The sequence below is a fragment of the Rhipicephalus microplus genome, chromosome 8 (genome assembly GCF_043290135.1).
Source record: "Rhipicephalus microplus isolate Deutch F79 chromosome 8, USDA_Rmic, whole genome shotgun sequence".
NCBI classification, from domain to species: Eukaryota; Metazoa; Arthropoda; class Arachnida; order Ixodida; family Ixodidae; genus Rhipicephalus; species Rhipicephalus microplus.
Genome location: NC_134707.1, coordinates 41,797,664 through 41,815,478, shown reverse-complemented (window position 1 = coordinate 41,815,478; position 17,815 = coordinate 41,797,664). Strand labels below are relative to the sequence as shown.

Below are 17,815 nucleotides of genomic sequence, written 5' to 3'. Positions count from 1 at the left end.
GGCTCCACGGTTATTTGTGTTGCTTTGCGCGGTTACCTTTTTTGTCGTTCTGTTCTCCTTTTTTTTATTGAAATAGAAAATAAACGAAAGAGTTTTTGTCACCGTTACTTGGTGACGGCTACCCCTTTCCACATAATTGGTACACATAAAAATATGAAAAAAACAATAGCATGCATACATATATACAGTCCTACATGGGTGAGAGCAAAAGTTCTTCTATATGGGCAGAACAAACACGTAGACGACACGCTCACTTTTAACTTTTGTCCGCTCAGTATTCGTCACAAATCTTCGTTTCTTCGAAGAGCTGTTGCAGCACCTTCACTGCTTTGCCGTTTGTTTTGGATGGCCATGGAGCGAGTATTTCATTCAACCCGAATGGTCGCTCAGGATCTAACCTATGCAGTTCTTGTTCTAGTCGCCTTCGGTGTGTGTCGTGTTTCAGACAGTCGAGCAAGAAGTGACACATATTCTCGACGTCGTGGCCGCATGAACATGCTGACGATGTTGCACGATGAATACGAAGCAGGAAGTGCTTTGTGTAAGCAGTTCCGAGTCGCAGGCGATGAATGAGTGTGTCGATACGCCTTGGAAGGTCACGGTCTAATTGGTATTCAAGATTGGGCTCAACAGAATATAGAATCAACTCTTTTGTTTTGTCTGTGAACCAGGTAGACAGGCATAATTCACGTTTTGTTGTTCTTAAAATTCTATTTACATCATATTGAGATACCGGAATGAGGCACGTTTGCGTAGAATTATGAGCGGTTTTCGCCAACGCATCCACCATTTCATTTTATTAATTCTGCAGTGACTGGGGACCCACTGAAATGCCACTCGATGATTCGACTTCGTAGCTTCTGAGAGCTCTTTTAGTATAGCGTATACTACACGCACGTCAATATGTCTTGAAGTGGCACTTTCCACACATGCCAGTGCCACCAAAGAGTCTGTAATTACCACCCACTTTCTTCATGTCTCCTCTTCCTCATGTCACTCCTTCTCAACACAACACCTCTTTTGACCCTTGCCATCCAATCTCAACGTGGATATTCTATGGGGTACCTTGTTGTGACCAAGGATCGAGGACAGGCTTTCACTCAGGTGCCAGGGAAGGATGAACTTTTGCGAGGCTTCTTACATACAGCAAGAACACATGATTTATTAACATATTTACAGGTGTTATTACACTAAGCGTACAGGCGCGCCTTTCACGATATGCGATAAGGACGGCGAAGACAAAGAGAGAGCTCCCAGCGCAAACGCGAAACCTTTTTAGGGGTGAAGCTCCTTAAAGCGGTACCCGTTTGTCCCTTGTAGTCGTAGTCGTAGTCGTAGTATGTAACAAGTGTTACATTTTGACCTCAAGGTGGTGCCGGTGGGAGATTTCTCCTGTGCTTTGTTGAACAATAAAAAGTTCGCGGCGTGCGCGTTTTAACTAAAAGCCGAATGCTCCTGTCTCTCATTCCCCATTAGCAGCTATTGGCATGTTCCAGTAAGAAACGTTAGTAGAAGTAGAAGCGTTAAAAGCCGGCTTCTCCTGTCTCTCATTCCCAGTAGTAGTTATTGTTTACCTCCAAGGTAGTGGAGATTTCTCCTGTGCGTGAATAAACAATAACAATTTTTTGTTCAAAACGCCGTTTATTGATGAAATAAACCTACGAAAGACGCCAGATGTTTTCTAAAAGCAAAACGAAAAGACGCCACATGTTTCTAAAGCAAAACAAAAAGAAGACATCAGCTGCTTAACGAAAGACGCTAGTTGTTTTCTAAAGCAATGGTTTTTTAATCAAAACCATATCGATACAGGTTTGTAGCTGCCGATGCTCGTTGCCGTCGGTGTGTGCTCGTATGGTACATTGAGCCCTATTTGACATGAAAAGGTTGCTACGTTAAACTCACTGGGCGTAACCTTCTTGGTTTTAGAAAGGTTTAGCGAGCGTTGGGCCGCAGTGCCATGAATACAGTGAACGAGTATATACCATGAACTGAAGGTGGTTGAAGGTGGGAAGTATACCCGAAGTGCCAGCCGTAAGAAAGTGTGCGTGTACCACCTCTCGTTTAGTCCTTGGAATGTCCGCTGGATGGTGGTGTTTCTATATGGGGAATAGGGAGCCTAAATGAACGGCCGTTTTTGTAAAAACGGCCATTCATGTAGGATCCCTAATGGGGAATATATGGAAAGGGAATATATATGTACTTGGAGTGTTGAATAGATGGACGAATGGACACACAGACAGATACATGGATGGACGCATGAACGGACGCAGGGGCGGATGCATGGACGAACGCAGGGACGGACGCACGAACAGACGCACGCACGTACGGGCGGATGGACGCATGGACGGACGGAAGCAAGAACGAATGGACGGACGAATGCTTGGCCCCACTCTCCATCATTCACTCCGTAGATATGCTGCCATTTTTTTATACCCCAGGTCGGTGCTTGCGCTTTTCGTCCAGCGTTCTGCCCGACATGACCCGCGTTTCCATCGACGCCGATGCGCGTTCCCTGCAGTGCACATGGGTACCTCTTGCGTTCTTGCACGACACGTACCACGTTGTATGATGGTGATGAATAAACATTTATTGTCACAAAACACTGTTCCTGAGCTCAATGTCACCTTAGGTGTGAGGGTACCTCATTCCAGGAATCCTCTGGCTGCCATCGCTTCCTGGGCCGTGGCGACGAGTCCTCGCTGGTCGTCTAATAGGTACCGTGCGTGGATCTTGGTTTCCCACGTCTCGGCTAGGTGATTGACACGTGCTGTCGTTGCGGACCTAGGGCTCGCCAATGAGCGTCCTTTGTAGGCCGTGTCCTTTCACTGCCAGTTGTAACCGCCTCTTATGCTGCCCCTTTCACACTTTTCTTTCCCATATACTTCCTAAACTCTACAATACAAACTATGTCATGCTTCACCTTCTCCCCTTCTCTATTCATTTCTCCTCATCTTTACGTTCTTTCTCCAAGCCGTTACTATGTAAGAATGAACCTTCTTAGAATGTGAGTAGTTTCCTTGTAGTATATTGTAGTAGCCACTTCTGGGTAGTTTTAAAAGTTGGTCACAAGATGTCGTTGTGTTTATATGCCCTTATATACGGGAGCAAAGGCCAGAGAGAAAAACCAGGCAATGGTAGAGTGTATATCAAAGGACATTCAGGAGTTAGGAGGAGAGTGCGAGATAATTATACTAGGAGATATGAATGCACACATAGAAGATATAGATGGGTATACCGACCCGATAGGCGAAATTATCATGGATATGTTTGAAAGTCAGGATTTGAGCATTTGCAACAGTACCGAGAAGTGTGAAGGGCAAATAACATGGGAGGTAGGAAGGCTGCAGCCGACGATAGATTACGCACTTATGTCACATAGGATGTATGATAAGCTCAGGGGAATGCACATAGATGAAGGTGGCTCCAGAAGTCTGAGTAGTGATCACAAACGTATCAAGCTAAGTTTTGGAAGAGCAATAAAAATGGGATGGAGACTAGATGAACAACTACAGGAAACTTTTTATTCAGAAACGCAAATTGAAATAGCCACTAAACAAATTGAGAAAGTAATCACTGAGGATAATAGAACAGTCTGGACATACACGAATCTAATTAGACTGAGTTAGAGCTTGCTAAGGCACGTGACAAGTCACGCAGGTAAAGAAGACACAAACCCAAAACTTGGTCGGATGAGGAAGTTAAGAGAGCCATAGCAAAACGTCAGGAAGCCTCTAAGGAAAACAGACATGCTAAGCAGCGGGGTGAACCGACAGATGATGTTGAAAGAAAATGGGAAATCTTTCTAAGCTGTAGAAGGGATGCATCCCTTCTGATCAATGAAAAGATTAGAAGAAAGGGAGCCCAGTGGCTGGCAGAAGTAGATACAAAAGATAGAAAGGCAGCTGCGAAATTTTGGAACCATCTAAACTTCCTAAGAAATGAGACGAGCGTGGAGCGGAGATTTATACCTACAGCTCAAGGTACTAGGCTAGAAGGGGACGAAGCTATTGAATATATAAGAACAAGGGTGACAGACAAATTTCAACACAGAAGTGCTTTATGCACCACAATAGACAAGGATGAATCAAGTAGCGCAATGGCTCTATTTTCACAACAAGAGTGGGAAAGGGCTGAGAAAAGGGTTCCTGGTAGTACATCAACAGGCGCAGATGGCATTCCAATTATGCTGATTAAGATATTAGGTCCGAAGTCTAAGCAGGCTTTGAGAGAGGCAGTGAGAAAAATAATAATTGATGGAGAAGTTCCCGATGGATGGAAAAGTAGCAGGATGAGGGTGATCTATGAAGGAAAGGGGCACAAAGCTGACATAACCAATTACCGTCCTATAACAGTGACATCAGTGGTCTACAGGCTGGCGATGCAGATTATAAAGGAAAGACTGCAGGCATGGATAGAGGATGAGGCGGTGTTGGGGGAACTGCAGAATGGGTTTCGGAAACAAAGGAGGTTCGAAGACAATCTGTTCTCACTGACGCAGTGCATCGAAATAGCAGAAAAGGAGCACAGGCCCCGGTGGCTAGCATTTTTGGATATCAAGGGAGCGTACGATAGCGTGGTTCAAGAGGAACTGTGGGAAATACTGGACACACTAGGCGTGGAAGATGTAGTCACTAATTTTTAAAGGAGATCTATAAAAGTAACAAGGTAGTTATAAAGTGGGATAAACAGGTATTTAAGCCCACGGAGGTGAAACGAAGGCTTAGGCAGGGGTGTCCGCTGTCACTCTTGTTATTCATGATGTACCTACAAGGATTAGAGGCCAAATTAGAAGGAAGTGAACTTGACTTCAACCTCTCTTTCGTCAAACAAGGAAAACTCATTGAACAGTAACCCCCAGCATTGATGTACGCAGATGATATAGTCCTAATGGCCGACAACAAGGAAGATTTGCAGAGATTGATGGACATCTGAGGTAAATAGGGAGATAGGTTAGATTTCAGATTTAGTAACGAAAAAATCAGCAGTCATGATCTTTCATCATAATGAAGGTAGTGAGCTTAAAATACAGGAGGTCACGCTAGAGATAACAGATAAATACAAATATCTGGGCGTATGAATAAGCGATGGGGTCGAGTACCTAAGGAAACACGATATATACGTGTCGACTAAAGGTAACAGGAATGCAACAGTAATGAAAAACAAGGCACTGTGGAATTGCAATAGGTATTATGCTGTGAGAGGAATATGGAAAGGGGTCATGGTTCCTGGTCTGACGTTCGGTAATGTGGTCTTGTGCATGAGATCAGAAGTTCAAGCAAGAATAGAAATTAAGCAACGTGGAATAGGTAGGCCTGCCTTAGGAGCCCACGGAAATACACCAAATCAGGGAGTACAAGGTAATATGGGATGGACATCATTTGAGGGCAGGTAAGCTAGCAGCAAGATAAAGTTTGAGAAGCGATTGAGAGAAATGGGGGATGAGCGTTGGACTAGGAAGGTATTCAGCTACTTGTACATGATGAATGTCGATACAAAATGGCGGAGCGAACCAGAAAATTGACTGGTAAATACTTGGAAAACAGCAGGGGGCCAAACCAAAAAGAATTCTCGGTTAAGAAAAAGGTGAAGGAAGCTGAAACCGATATGTGGAGAATTGGCATGATTAAGAAGTTTGCATGAATTCTGTCCGCATGACAATTAAGAGTTGGCATGATTAAGATCTATCGAACGTTTAAGCAGGAAATAGCCAAGAAAAGGATATATGATAATACTCGGGGTAGTTCTCTACTGTTTGAGGCCAGGACGGGAGTATTGCAAACAAAGACATATCGGGCCAAATACGAAGGGGTAGACACGGTAGGTATGCAGTGCGTGTGGAGAGGAAGAAGAAACTGCTGAACACTTGATAATGTTCTGTAAAGGGCTTCACACTGTAGTTCAGGTTGACGGCGCAGAGTTTTTCAGAGCACTGGGGTTTAGGGACAGTGAGGGCAAAATAGACTTTAAGCGGTTAGAATTAACTAGAAGGAGGTTATCTGATTGGTGGTTGAAGTCAAGGCATGAGTGAAAATTGAACCCTTCGCTGCAAAGTACGAATCCTCAACCTCACTATTAAAAAATAAATCTGGTTTTGGTTCATTAGGTATAACGGCTTGGTAGCTCTAGCCACCACCCAATCTAAAGGGTACAGCCATATCCTTCCATTCATCCATCTATCCATCCATCCATCCTTGGAAATAATATCGCCATATGGCGTAAGTGGTTTTCGTAATAGAAAGCCACAGCATATCCGTGGAGCGAATGATGATGAGTAAGGCGAAGCGTCCTCCCGTCCGTAGGATACGTGCTCTAGTAAGATAGGAGTGAACGGACGCACGGACAGATAGACAGACAAAGAGACAGACATACAGACAGAAAGACAGACAGACGGATGGCCGGATGCTTCGCCCCCCTCGGGAGTATGCTGTGAATTGTCTTTTGCTATCCGAGGCTGTGCTATCCTAGGAGCTGCTCCACATATGCCCGCTTTCTATGGCACATGCTCACAGTGTCTTTTGCAGCGCTGACCGCACTCCTACTTTCAATAAAGTTGTTATCTCTCTCTCTCTTTTTGTTACATCAAGCTGAAACTTAAAAAGGTATTTCCCTTTTTCGCTCAATTTGATGCAGACCCCTACATCAAGGTAATCCTCGTCTGCGAAGGCAAGCGAATCAAGAAAAAGAAAACGAGCGTCAAAAAGTCGACGCTGAACCCGGTGTTCAACGAGGCCCTGGTCTTTGACGTGCCGCCGGAGAATGTCGACGACGTTAACCTCGCCATCAAAGTGGTAGACTATGACCGGTAAGCGAAATGCTTTCTGTGCATGCAAACGCTGTTCAACTAGCACTGAGGTGCTATTGCTGGCTTCGCATTTTGATAGCTTAAAATTTACAACAGTCTAGATACCTAAATTTGAATTGACTGGCGTAAATACTTCGACAAAGACGAAAAAGAGAGGGCGTAAGCTTGGAGTCCTGAATGTGGAAAGAAACACACGGAAAAACGAGTTTATTCGTATGTTCAACTAGGATACAAATTTTCGCTGAGCTTCAACAAGATATACGCAGCCGAATTATTATTGCCGTTTAGCACAGCAGTCATCACCTATGATAAATGGGACAGGATCTCACTTCCCGTATCACTGCAAAAAATGGACGTGTCAGCCATTGCGGGCAAATGCGTGTTTTTTTCCAGAAATGTAAAGGCAAGATGGTTTGAGAACAGGCTGAGGCTATGTATATGCAGAAATGTGGTGATGGATGTATCGGCGTTCCCCCGCGGCCATTTATAGGAATCGGCATATAGCTTTACGGTTGGTAGGAATCCATCAAGTGCTAACCATGTAACCTTGATTTCCTCTTGCACGCGTGTTTACGGCTGTGAACTAGACCTCTCAAAACAACGATATTTAGTTGCGAATGTGCGCTTGACCGCTTCCTGTGTTCATCGTCTCTGTTCAAGTATTTGCGCTGCGCAATTATACCTCAGCTGAGTTCCAACTTTTCCGACAGTACACGCTACTACGTTAAGATGAGGAGGGTAACAATTTTTTATTCTGAGCCATGGCAGTGTGTGCCCTAAGTGGACGACCACCTTTTTCCTGGTAGACATGCGCCATGGCTATTTCTAGACCTCTTTCCATCAGGCTGCACAGAATTTAAAGGTCGTATTTGAGATGCCGCCATACACCGCTCTTCGGATATTGCTTCAATGCTAATGGTGCCCGATTTCGCATGCATGCATACACGATGTACACAAAACATAACTCAAAACGCAGTATGATGGGTGATCTGTTAGATAAATTCGGCGCATCCAGATGTCACGAACCTAATCATTAGTTCGAAATTTTATGAGGATTGCTGCCCCTGCCTTAGTATGTGGTGATGTGGCGGACAAATTTTTCTATGAGAAAAGAAGGTTTGTCTTTCGACTATTTTTCACTCATTCAAATTCGTGTAGACATGACTAGTCTATACAATCTGAGAAAGCCAATCGATGCTTGATGTACATCTTGTTTAATTTTACCGGAAAGCATAAAACTGCTAAATGTGCATATTTGTTTTCACTGCAACTTCAGACCAATATTTCCATTTCCCCGAAATAAAAAAAAACCTTCAAATGATTGCTTTGTGAGCGAAGCAGGTGAAGAAGTACAGGAATACTAATATTCGCAATTTTCTTCATATAGCTGTGCTTTTCACAGCCTATTGGATGCATCTACGTTCCTTAACAGTCACTCTGTCTGCAGGGAACAACGTAATATCTCTATCTCACGCTTGACAGTGGGTAGCTTTTATACGTAGTTCATATGAAAACACTGGTGAGATATTGATGGCCGAGGCATTGACAAACGTACATGATGATACGCGTATGGAACTATCGCTCTGGCACAGCTGAAATGGCACCCAAAAGTAGGAAGACGAGAACGTGGTTGTTGTGGGTTGGACCCTCGAGTTTCCCCCGTTGGCTTGCATGATTGTGCGCTCTTTAAGGCGTTAGCAAGATCCACTGTCGGTGAATAAATCTTCTTCGTAACATCGTTTGGTGGAGGTGCCGGGTATCATTTTGTCGAGGAACGCCTCATATTGCGGGGTGATGACAGGCTTTGTCACGGTCTTAGAGTCAGGGGTGAAAGAACAAATCGAACATTCACCCAGGGGGGAAATGGCCTGCATGCCTGTGCGCTCTTTGAGACGTTAGCAGGACCTGCTGTCGGTGAATAAATCTTCGTAACCATGTTAATTTTATTTTACTCCAATAACGGATTTTCAAGTAAAAACTACTTTACGTGTTTCCTCCGGGTGCATGCCATCACTGAATGCGCTCGAGACATGTCGAGTCTCTTTTAAGCAATATTTTAATTGGATTAGTCCCGCGACCGATGTGGTTGAGCTCATGTTAAATTTGAAGGAAAAGGTGAAACAGTATAATTCTAATGTTCGAGCTTGGTGCACTAGGTCTACTCGTGGCTGGGCGCAATGTCCGTGCTGACTATCTCGTACTACTTCACAACGCCCGTTGTAGCACCACGTAACTAGGTCACATGACAAATGCGACTTCTTCCTAACTATTTGCCCTAATGGGTTCGTTGCGTGGTGCTACAACTTGACATTGTCATAGATGACATTTTGCACGGTATCACGCTGTGGTGTTTATGTGAAACATAAAAGGAGGACACACTGAAAATTATAAACGACAACAACGGTCAAATGCCTGTCTGGGTATATATATACCAGTTCCGTAACGAAACTGGTGAGGAATTATTTTCTTTACACATGAGAAGTATACGTTCTCATAACTTAATAAGCGATCTCGTAGCACTATCCGGTACCGGGAGAGAAGCGGCATGTCGGCATTTCTCGCGGACCATGTTTTGCTCTAGTGTTCTCAGTGCTACAAGAACAGTGATAAGATGTAGATAATATATATGATAATTTACTGCATTATTACCATATAATAAGCGCGTAGTTACCATCATTCTCAATATTTCGAGGCATTCCTTGATAGACTGCATTACTTCCTCTCGCCGTCTCTTAGTTTTTCGCGTGGTACCGTCTTTCTTCTCCCTCAAAGTGTATTCCCCTCATTCTCGGTCTTCAACCACAGAAACTGTTACATAACAAAAGTTTTGTTATGTTAACAATATTATGTTGGAAAAATCTGGCTCTTCTATTATGACTTTCCTCTATCTGTTTCAAGTGCAAGTCGCTGTTTGGCAGAAGATATGGTAACACGTCATCTAGATTATGTGCCAAGTTCTCAGAACACAATGTGCAAGTTAAAGCTCCTAAATAGTGAAATCAGTGCGTGTGCACAACAGTGAGTTGGCCTTGAAAAAAATCGTTATGCCATTTCAGAGTCGGGCCAAACGAACTAATGGGGTGCTGCGCCGTTGGACAGTTGGCCACGGGTGTCGGACGTGACCACTGGCTCGCTGTCATGGACAACCCACGGAAACCGACTGCCCAGTGGTACCCTCTTGTAGACAGCCTGCCGGCAGAGTTAGACCCGCCACGAACACCATCGGTGACTTGTCTTAAGTGAAGAGTTTCGGAGGTGGCCATTTAGAGTTCAGAGATGGATGCATGCCACGACGTTGTTGCTTGGAGAATTCCGCAGAAAGGGCATCACTAAGAAGACAACCAGATTCTGTCACGGAGAAGTGTTGGTATTTTCTTCATGAATGGTATCTGTCAAAATATGACACTGTGAGCTTGATCTGTGTTTTATACCGCTTATCTGCCTACTGCATACAGCACATTTCGGCCACAGCTGTTCAGACAGATTGTTGCGTGTATTGTAATATTGCCAAACAAATAGGGAAGTTGAAGCTTGAAATACAAAGCAGTTCAGATAGTCTGTGTGACACGGTGACCGGCACTAATTAAAATTGGCCGTAAGAGTGTCGTTCAGCCTTAGGCTTGAAAGCACCTGTACAGGTTTTCAATGTTTTGCTCTTCATCATGAGAAAAGGACGTTACTAGACGAAGGTAACATAGTGCTACTTTCGAAACATTATCATGTTAGCAGAAATGTTCATTAACGAAACATTATCATGTTAGCAGAAATGGTCATTAAAAGGCATTTTACTAAAGGGTTCTGTGGCTTTATTCTCCTGCCATTAAAAACGGGCTTTACCAAGTAGTGCAATGTAGTTTAAGTGCATGTCCTAGTTCCTGCTGCTAGCTGATGGTTCTACGATATGTCTCGTGGGACTTTTATGGGAACGCCGCTTGAAGCACACTCCGAGAGAGGGATTGGCGGACGGTGCGAAGGCTGTTCAGATGCCAGTGTTTTTGTAGGTACGTGATAACACTGAATGTTTTCAGCTGTTTTGGTCTATAGACTTGCCAAACATTTTTACTCCCACCTGTCCAGGATAGGAACCCTTATTTGTAGAGACGAGCATTCTCGCCAACAAATTAGCAGATCAGCACTCTGGAAGGGTACATAGCTGGGAATGAAAGGCAGACTCCTGTCACATACGCAAGTTCCTTGCTTGTACGTTCGACGCGTGGCACATGGAGTCACTTCGTGATGTGCTTCCCACGGGGATTGTACATTGGTTTACAACCAGTGCTCTCCTTCAACTTCACTCTCACTCTCTGGTACGACGTCCTAGAGGTACGAGCCGTACTGCTTATGCGCGCTGAATATACCTAAAGCCTACATACCTGCAGCTCTAACAGTAACTGTTCAACTTGTGATACGTAGGCCCCCGACGAGATTTGGCCTATTTATCTTTTGAAAAGAGCCATAGACCTTATTCAGTGTGCATAGCGCTATCGTGTAAGATAAAAGCCAGCGCGCGGTGTCATGCGAAGTGACCGAAAGTTGTGTTCCAGATCACCCGTCACCTTCACCTTATATCGTCATAATCTGACTTTGAGATGTACAACAGCATAAATGTGTGCGTGCTACAGTTATCTCCTTTCTAATTTGTAACCAGCACTGTTTCATAATGCACCCACTTTAGTGTTATCGTAACGTGTTCTGCCTTATTGAGTGTCTGTAAAAATCAGCGAAGACTGTTCCAGTGATGGATTTAAATAGTTTGCAGGTAATGTTAATTTATGTATTATGTGTGGGCTCATGCAAACTATTCCTAATGTAATGAGGATTTGTAGTGAGCAACGTTAGCTGTGTTCTCTGTTATATGTGCTTGCAACAAGAAATATGAGCATTTGTTGCCTGTTCTTTCCTGTAGATGTCAGTGTTTTAACATGACGTCACTGTTACCGGCACACGCCAATTGCGATGAAATGCACATGAACATCTTCGCTGGCAGTGATCAGTACAGTTTACATATTGTGATTACTCGGTCCACTTAAGGCGTCTGTACGATTGCCATAATTCATGCACATTAGTTACGTTTGGAATGGTGATTTGTTATATACCTGCACAAAATATGTATATACCGCCATTGCTTCTCATGTTTGTTAACTAGCAGTTCGTTCGTCTTAAATCAGTGGTCTAAAATGTTTATCTTCCTAACGAAAAGTGCGGAGTTCATGCCACATTATGAACTACCGCCTTCCTAATTTCTGTTTAAAAAGAACGAATGACAGCAGCCCAGTCTGCTGAAAAGAGGTCTTCCGGCGGTCAAGCCACATGACATTTTGGCAAATATGTCAGGGCTTATGCCACCACGTTAGCATCATTTCCCACTTGTGCGAGAACTTGAACCATGAATGCTCCCCAGTTCGTCGACGAAGGTGATATTTGACGGCTTGCTATCAAATATGCGTCATACGAACTAAAGGAATATGCTTATTGAGTTTCAAGTTCACAGAGAGTCACCGAGTTTTCATTAAGTGTCAAATTGGAAAAGCTACACTTGAACACGTCTTGAAAAAAAGTACAGCCTTTCAGAAAAAAGGTCGATGTGATTGCGGATTGTAGTGTTTCTTTACAGACTTCCCTGCGGTGGACTTGTAAGAAAGACATCATGTCACAGTATACTTGCGGAATCATGTGACACGAGACAATAGTGAACCTATAGTGTGAGTTCGGCATCCGCAAATTCTCTTCCTTATAAAGTGGCTAATGGGGCTAGTTGGAACATACTCCTCACGATCAGCGCACAAACAAGACAAAAACACAACCCAGTGCACAACGCAAGCGCTGTGTTTTCAGTGTAATAACGTGAACTTCACTAACCAAGTGGTCTCAGCGCTTGTGTCGTGCACTTTTTTGTGTTTATTTGTCCTTTTTGTGCGCTAATTATGATGAGTCTGCTCCTTGTATCACACAGCAAATGACGTGTATTCTGTCCTGATTGTCTCATAACTATTTTTGCGTATGTGAAAGTACTGTATATATTTTCATAAGAGTGAGTGTCGCTGTACTAATATTGAAGTCAAACAGCGTCATTTGTACATTAGCGTCTCTGTAGCAATTATTGTCTGTGTATCGTTTCCTCCTCGCCCGGCAATACTGCAACATCGTTTAGATGTTTGACATACGATATAGTGACCCGCACACCTTATCTTTTATCTTCTTGTACGTTTCATTTCCACTGTTTTGATGTGAAAGCGTCCCTGTGACTTATTTGCGATCTATTTTGGATGTCGTACGCTGTGGTTCATAAGGCTGCAATAAACCAAAATCTGCCACTTTATTTTTGGTGCGGTATAAATTAAGGTGGCGCCAAACTCTTAACAAATGGCCCTGCGCTGAACATGTAGGTACTCCTTTCATTACTTGCCAAGTTTTCTTATAAAATTGTATTTATTCATTCCCAATAATTTTCCAGATTGAAATCAGACGTTCAAGTTAGATTTATGTGAAATTACTGACAATTGGAGTAAGGGAAAGTTTTGTCAGGGTAGACGTGTGATGTGAAGTTAATATTGCTCCTTATGTGTATTGTGTAAATGTTCATTACATCATAATACTTTAGCACAGCTATAGCATTCTTTAGAAAGTAGGGCATACTCTATTTTCTAAAGAAGACTCGGGCACATAGTAGCTCCTGATGTTTGAAGATTGCAATTCATGCACGTCTTCAGTTGTCAAGTTGGTCGCAATGTACCTTGTTAGCGCTCCTTTATTCTTATTATTATTTCATTTTTCTTCTAGATTTGAGGATTATTTTAGGTAAGTGACGTCATGAACGATTGAGTACATTTCATCTCCACGTATATAAACTTGGTACGAAAAAGTTTCCTTCAAGCCTCTTTTATTCAGTGATTCCTTTTTTAACATTTGTCTCAATATATAAAAATGCCATCAGCCACCTTCTTGTCTTACTTCATTTTGATGTATTCCGTCAACAGCCATGGCATAAAAAAATATAAAGTTTGGTGCAGTGTTTCGACAGCTAGACCATAACGCAAAATAATCCTTCTAGGCCAAAAGTTGCAACATCTGGTCGAATCGGAGCACAGACGCTATGCTATACCACTGCTGAATGTGGTGTCGGAGTTTCCGTGAACTGCTACTGTATCGTTTTTTGTGTGCGTGTCGTGAATTGCCCGGGCAAACACGGTGTTTTTTCGGTGTCCTACTTGTTTCAAGTGTTAATGACTCACGTCTATAGCAGATCCTGCGAACCCAAAGGCCACATTGTGATGTACAGACCTGAACGAAGGCGTGCTGCAAAACACGCTCTTGCCATGTTGGTCATTTGCTGTGACTTTCTGTGTTTGTCATTTTGAGTTATGAGTGTTGTAGCGCTATTTACAGATAGTGTATCCCGTTGGCACAAACCGCAGGTGGTGTTGTCGTTTGTACGCTTCCTCGGTAGTACCTATAATCACCCATGGCTATTTGAGTTGTGTTAATGCACTGCAAATAAGAGGTTTGATGATTGTGTTTCGTGTGTGATTGCATTTGTTGAGCACATATTTTTGGTGTGTGCTGAGAGAACTTAGCTGGACCGACCGGTTTCACGTTGTTCGCGTTTTGCCAACCAAACTGTGGTAGGCGGTCCTCACGCATATTACGTCTTGGGGTGACAGCGCCCGCTATGTTTTGAGGACATCTCTTCTTTATGCGTGATAGACTCATGACACATTTACGGAACGGAAGCAAGCATCCATTGTATAGCCGTATTGTGAAGCAAACGTTTTGAGAGTGAACCAGTGAGATGTACACCCGCCGGAAACGGGCATGTGTGGCCAACATACGAGAGTGATGTATATTTTTAAATCCAGATTCTTATGAAGCGACTGTGGACAAGATCATATTGCAAGGCATTTTAGCTTGGTGACTGATTATCTGCTCTTGAGACAACTGTAAACTGGACTGTGTGAATTTACGTACGTGAGAAAAAAAATAAATATGCTCTTTATTTTTGGCGTTAAGAAACGAATGTGTACGCGTCATTACTCTTTCTCTCTCGCTCTCTCTCTCTCTCTCTCTCTCTCTCTTCGAGTGTCTCACAGTCTCAAACCAAATTGAAGGATTATCGATTCACACTGAAACATATTCTAGATCAAGGGCCCCTACACGAGCCCAGCACCCACGCACAAAGTACGCCCAGATTTATACACGACATAAAAGTGAAGACACTGCTTGTCTTTACCCAACTTGTGGCATATCCTGGAAATGTTTAGGGTTTATTACGAAATAGCAGTGACGATGCCTTATGCAGTCATAACTTCCACGTGCGCTGGGAGCCTGCGTTGCTGATCTCGAATACAGAGCACCAATTCAGAGCCTCTCAATCGTGAAACAATGTGAGCTTGGGTGCAGGAAATTTCCACTCCCACACCCAAAGCTGACTGTACATCAGTCTTTCACTCTGGGAGTGTTACAAACGGGATCCTGTCGAGAGGACGGTTTAATCGTCTCTCTTCGGACATCGACCTACATTGCCCTGAGAACCATGAAGCGTAATATTCCTCTTTGGCGCACCTGTTCCGGCAATGTTCAAGTCAAAAAATACCTTTTTTACTACACTGGAAGGAAGTCCTCAAAATAAGCGATCATCAGGAACAAATAAGGGCTGCCAAAAAGGGCCCGCGAACGGGTATGGGACCATATTCTGCCGGCCCCAACGTGAGCGCGGCCCGCAACTACGACTCTGTCGATCCATAGAGCCCAAGTAATGCTTCTTGACCCACTGATGATCTGACAAATACAGTGATTCGAGGAAACCGCCATTGGCTGGTAAGCCTTGAAGACACCTTGATGAAGTCCAGGCTCATCCCGCGCATTGCAGGGTACCTAATAAAGTAATCCGACCATATCTGACAGTAAAGAAGTATTCTCAGCTCAACCTTGCTCTCAGATAAGTGGCTTCTGTGGTGCCGTTGCGCAGATAATACTAGCAATATGATACTTATGATACATCTTTTTTTTTTAACAAGGGAAACCTTGCATGGTGATGTTGAATGCACCTCTTGTATTTTTTTTCTGCTATAGATCACGAGCACAAAACGACAACGTGTGGCGTAATGTCACCGGCCAAACCTCTCAAGACTAAAACTCCAAATAAAAAGGCCCGTTTGATGAAAAAAATCACAGCGTATCCGTGGAGTAAATCATGAGTCTGGTGAAACGTTCGCCCGTACGTCCATCCGTCTGTGTGTCTATCTTGTATGATTCTCCCCACCGCAAGATAAGCGCCCACATGTGTGAGCATTCAGCCTCCCCCCTCCACGCGGGGCAAGGTATGCGTGGGAAATGAGAGCGCACGCCACCGCACCGTGACGATCTGGCGACGCGCGCTCATTGCGTCATCTCACTGGCAATGCAGAAAACGCAATAGTTCCCCCGAAATAGCCATCGCAAGCGGAAAGTGGTAGATATAAATAGCTTGGCGTTTCATCGTTGAAGGAGGTGCTCCTTCGTGGCTCAGTGGCTAACGCCTCGCCCTCACAAGCAAGAGGATGGACGTTTGACTCCGCGTGACGTAGTCTTTTTCTGAATAATTTTGAGGACGATGCTCTTTAAGCAGTGTGTCCCTCCTAGCTTCTCGGAGTTCGTAACCGCCTAGTTCGATGACTCACTCAGGAGGTGTGAATGGGTGGACAGACAGATATACATACAGATGGATGAACGGACAATTCACGGTTGACCAATAAAACATTCCGATGTGTCGCCCATCAACACTTACTCCGTAGATATGCTGTGATTTTTTTCTTTGTTGTAGTTTCATATATGTAAATACGTATACATATACCGTGAATGACGGTGACACCGGCGGCAAAATTCAGCCGAGAGTGTCAATATAGTATGTATCGCAATATTAGGAGAATGAGGACTGCGAGAGCTCGTACCAAAATGGTGATATTTTTCTACACTGTGTACATTGAGCATAAAAGCTGTGTTGTAAAAAAAAGCAGCTGCTCCTCTTGCACGTGGTCAGTTTCGCTATCGTGCGCTTACCTGCGCCCCCGGCATGCGCTGTGAAGTCGACGCTATACACGATGCATCACAGTCACGTGACAGGTGAGGGTACACTTTTGCACATCTCGCGGCCACCCATCCACCCTGTTCGGCATGATGTGTTCCCGCCTCTCCGATGCCGTGGAACATTCACAAAAGGAACGCCACTCCCTCTGTCATTTTGTCGCAAACGTAATGAGTTGTCGTTACTGTTCCACTGATTCTTAATGGAGAGGGGGCGTTACTCCACTCTTACAAAAAACGCCAGGCCTGCGCGGAACGCACTGCACAGTCACAGCGAGAGCTAGAAGGCTAGCCTTTCAGAGCATTTTCTAAACACTTTTTGGGTAACTGCTACAAGCACACTCCTGGGTACCCACTACGCCATGAATAATCATGTTTTGTGTAGTAGGCCAGCATTCGCTATGCTGTACTGCGTGATTCTTTGGAAAAGCGTGGTATTCACTACAGACTTGTTGGGAATTTTGTGGAATTTTTTATGCAGTGGCTGACGACGATGAAGAATCATGCCAGAAATGTGTATGCACCACCAGTTTCATGGCCACAAGTTCAGCCAAATAAAGAGTTTAATGAGGCCCCTGAATCCCAGCGCTAGTTTCGCTTTCAAGCAACTTGCACGCTCGTAGCTGTTGCCGGGCATCCCATAAGATCCGGTTGAACGGAGTGAGGTTAATGTGGATGGTTGTTCGAATTTATTGGGCTTCACGAGTTTTACAGCGAAAGCTGTTAAGAGATCACTTTTAGGGTCCCGCGCAGTTGCATGTTGTCCGCCTCCGCCACCGCCGCTGTCTGTAACGATTAGCATAACGAGTGGGCTGTCCAATGCTCCAACCTGTTACAAAAGCCTGTTCTTGTTTCCCAAATAACTGTGGCACATACCCACTACAGCCATGATTCCTCATCGTCATCAGCCACTGCATTGACAATTAGCACAATATTACTTGCAAGTGTTTAGCG

At 44.1% G+C, this 17,815-nt stretch overlaps 1 protein-coding gene across 1 annotated transcript in view; it reads left to right on the top strand.

The window, feature by feature from the left end:
- The window catches only part of LOC119165364 (synaptotagmin-10-like), a 108,544-nt gene extending 97,949 nt beyond the window's left edge, over positions 1 to 10,595 (top strand). The window contains exons 8-9 of the mRNA XM_037417542.2: positions 6,631 to 6,802; positions 9,859 to 10,595. Coding sequence (XP_037273439.2) covers positions 6,631 to 6,802; positions 9,859 to 10,045 — 359 coding nt within the window. The 3' untranslated portion in view covers positions 10,046 to 10,595. The remainder of the gene's footprint in view (positions 1 to 6,630; positions 6,803 to 9,858) is intronic.
- Positions 10,596 to 17,815: the final 7,220 nt, after the last annotated feature.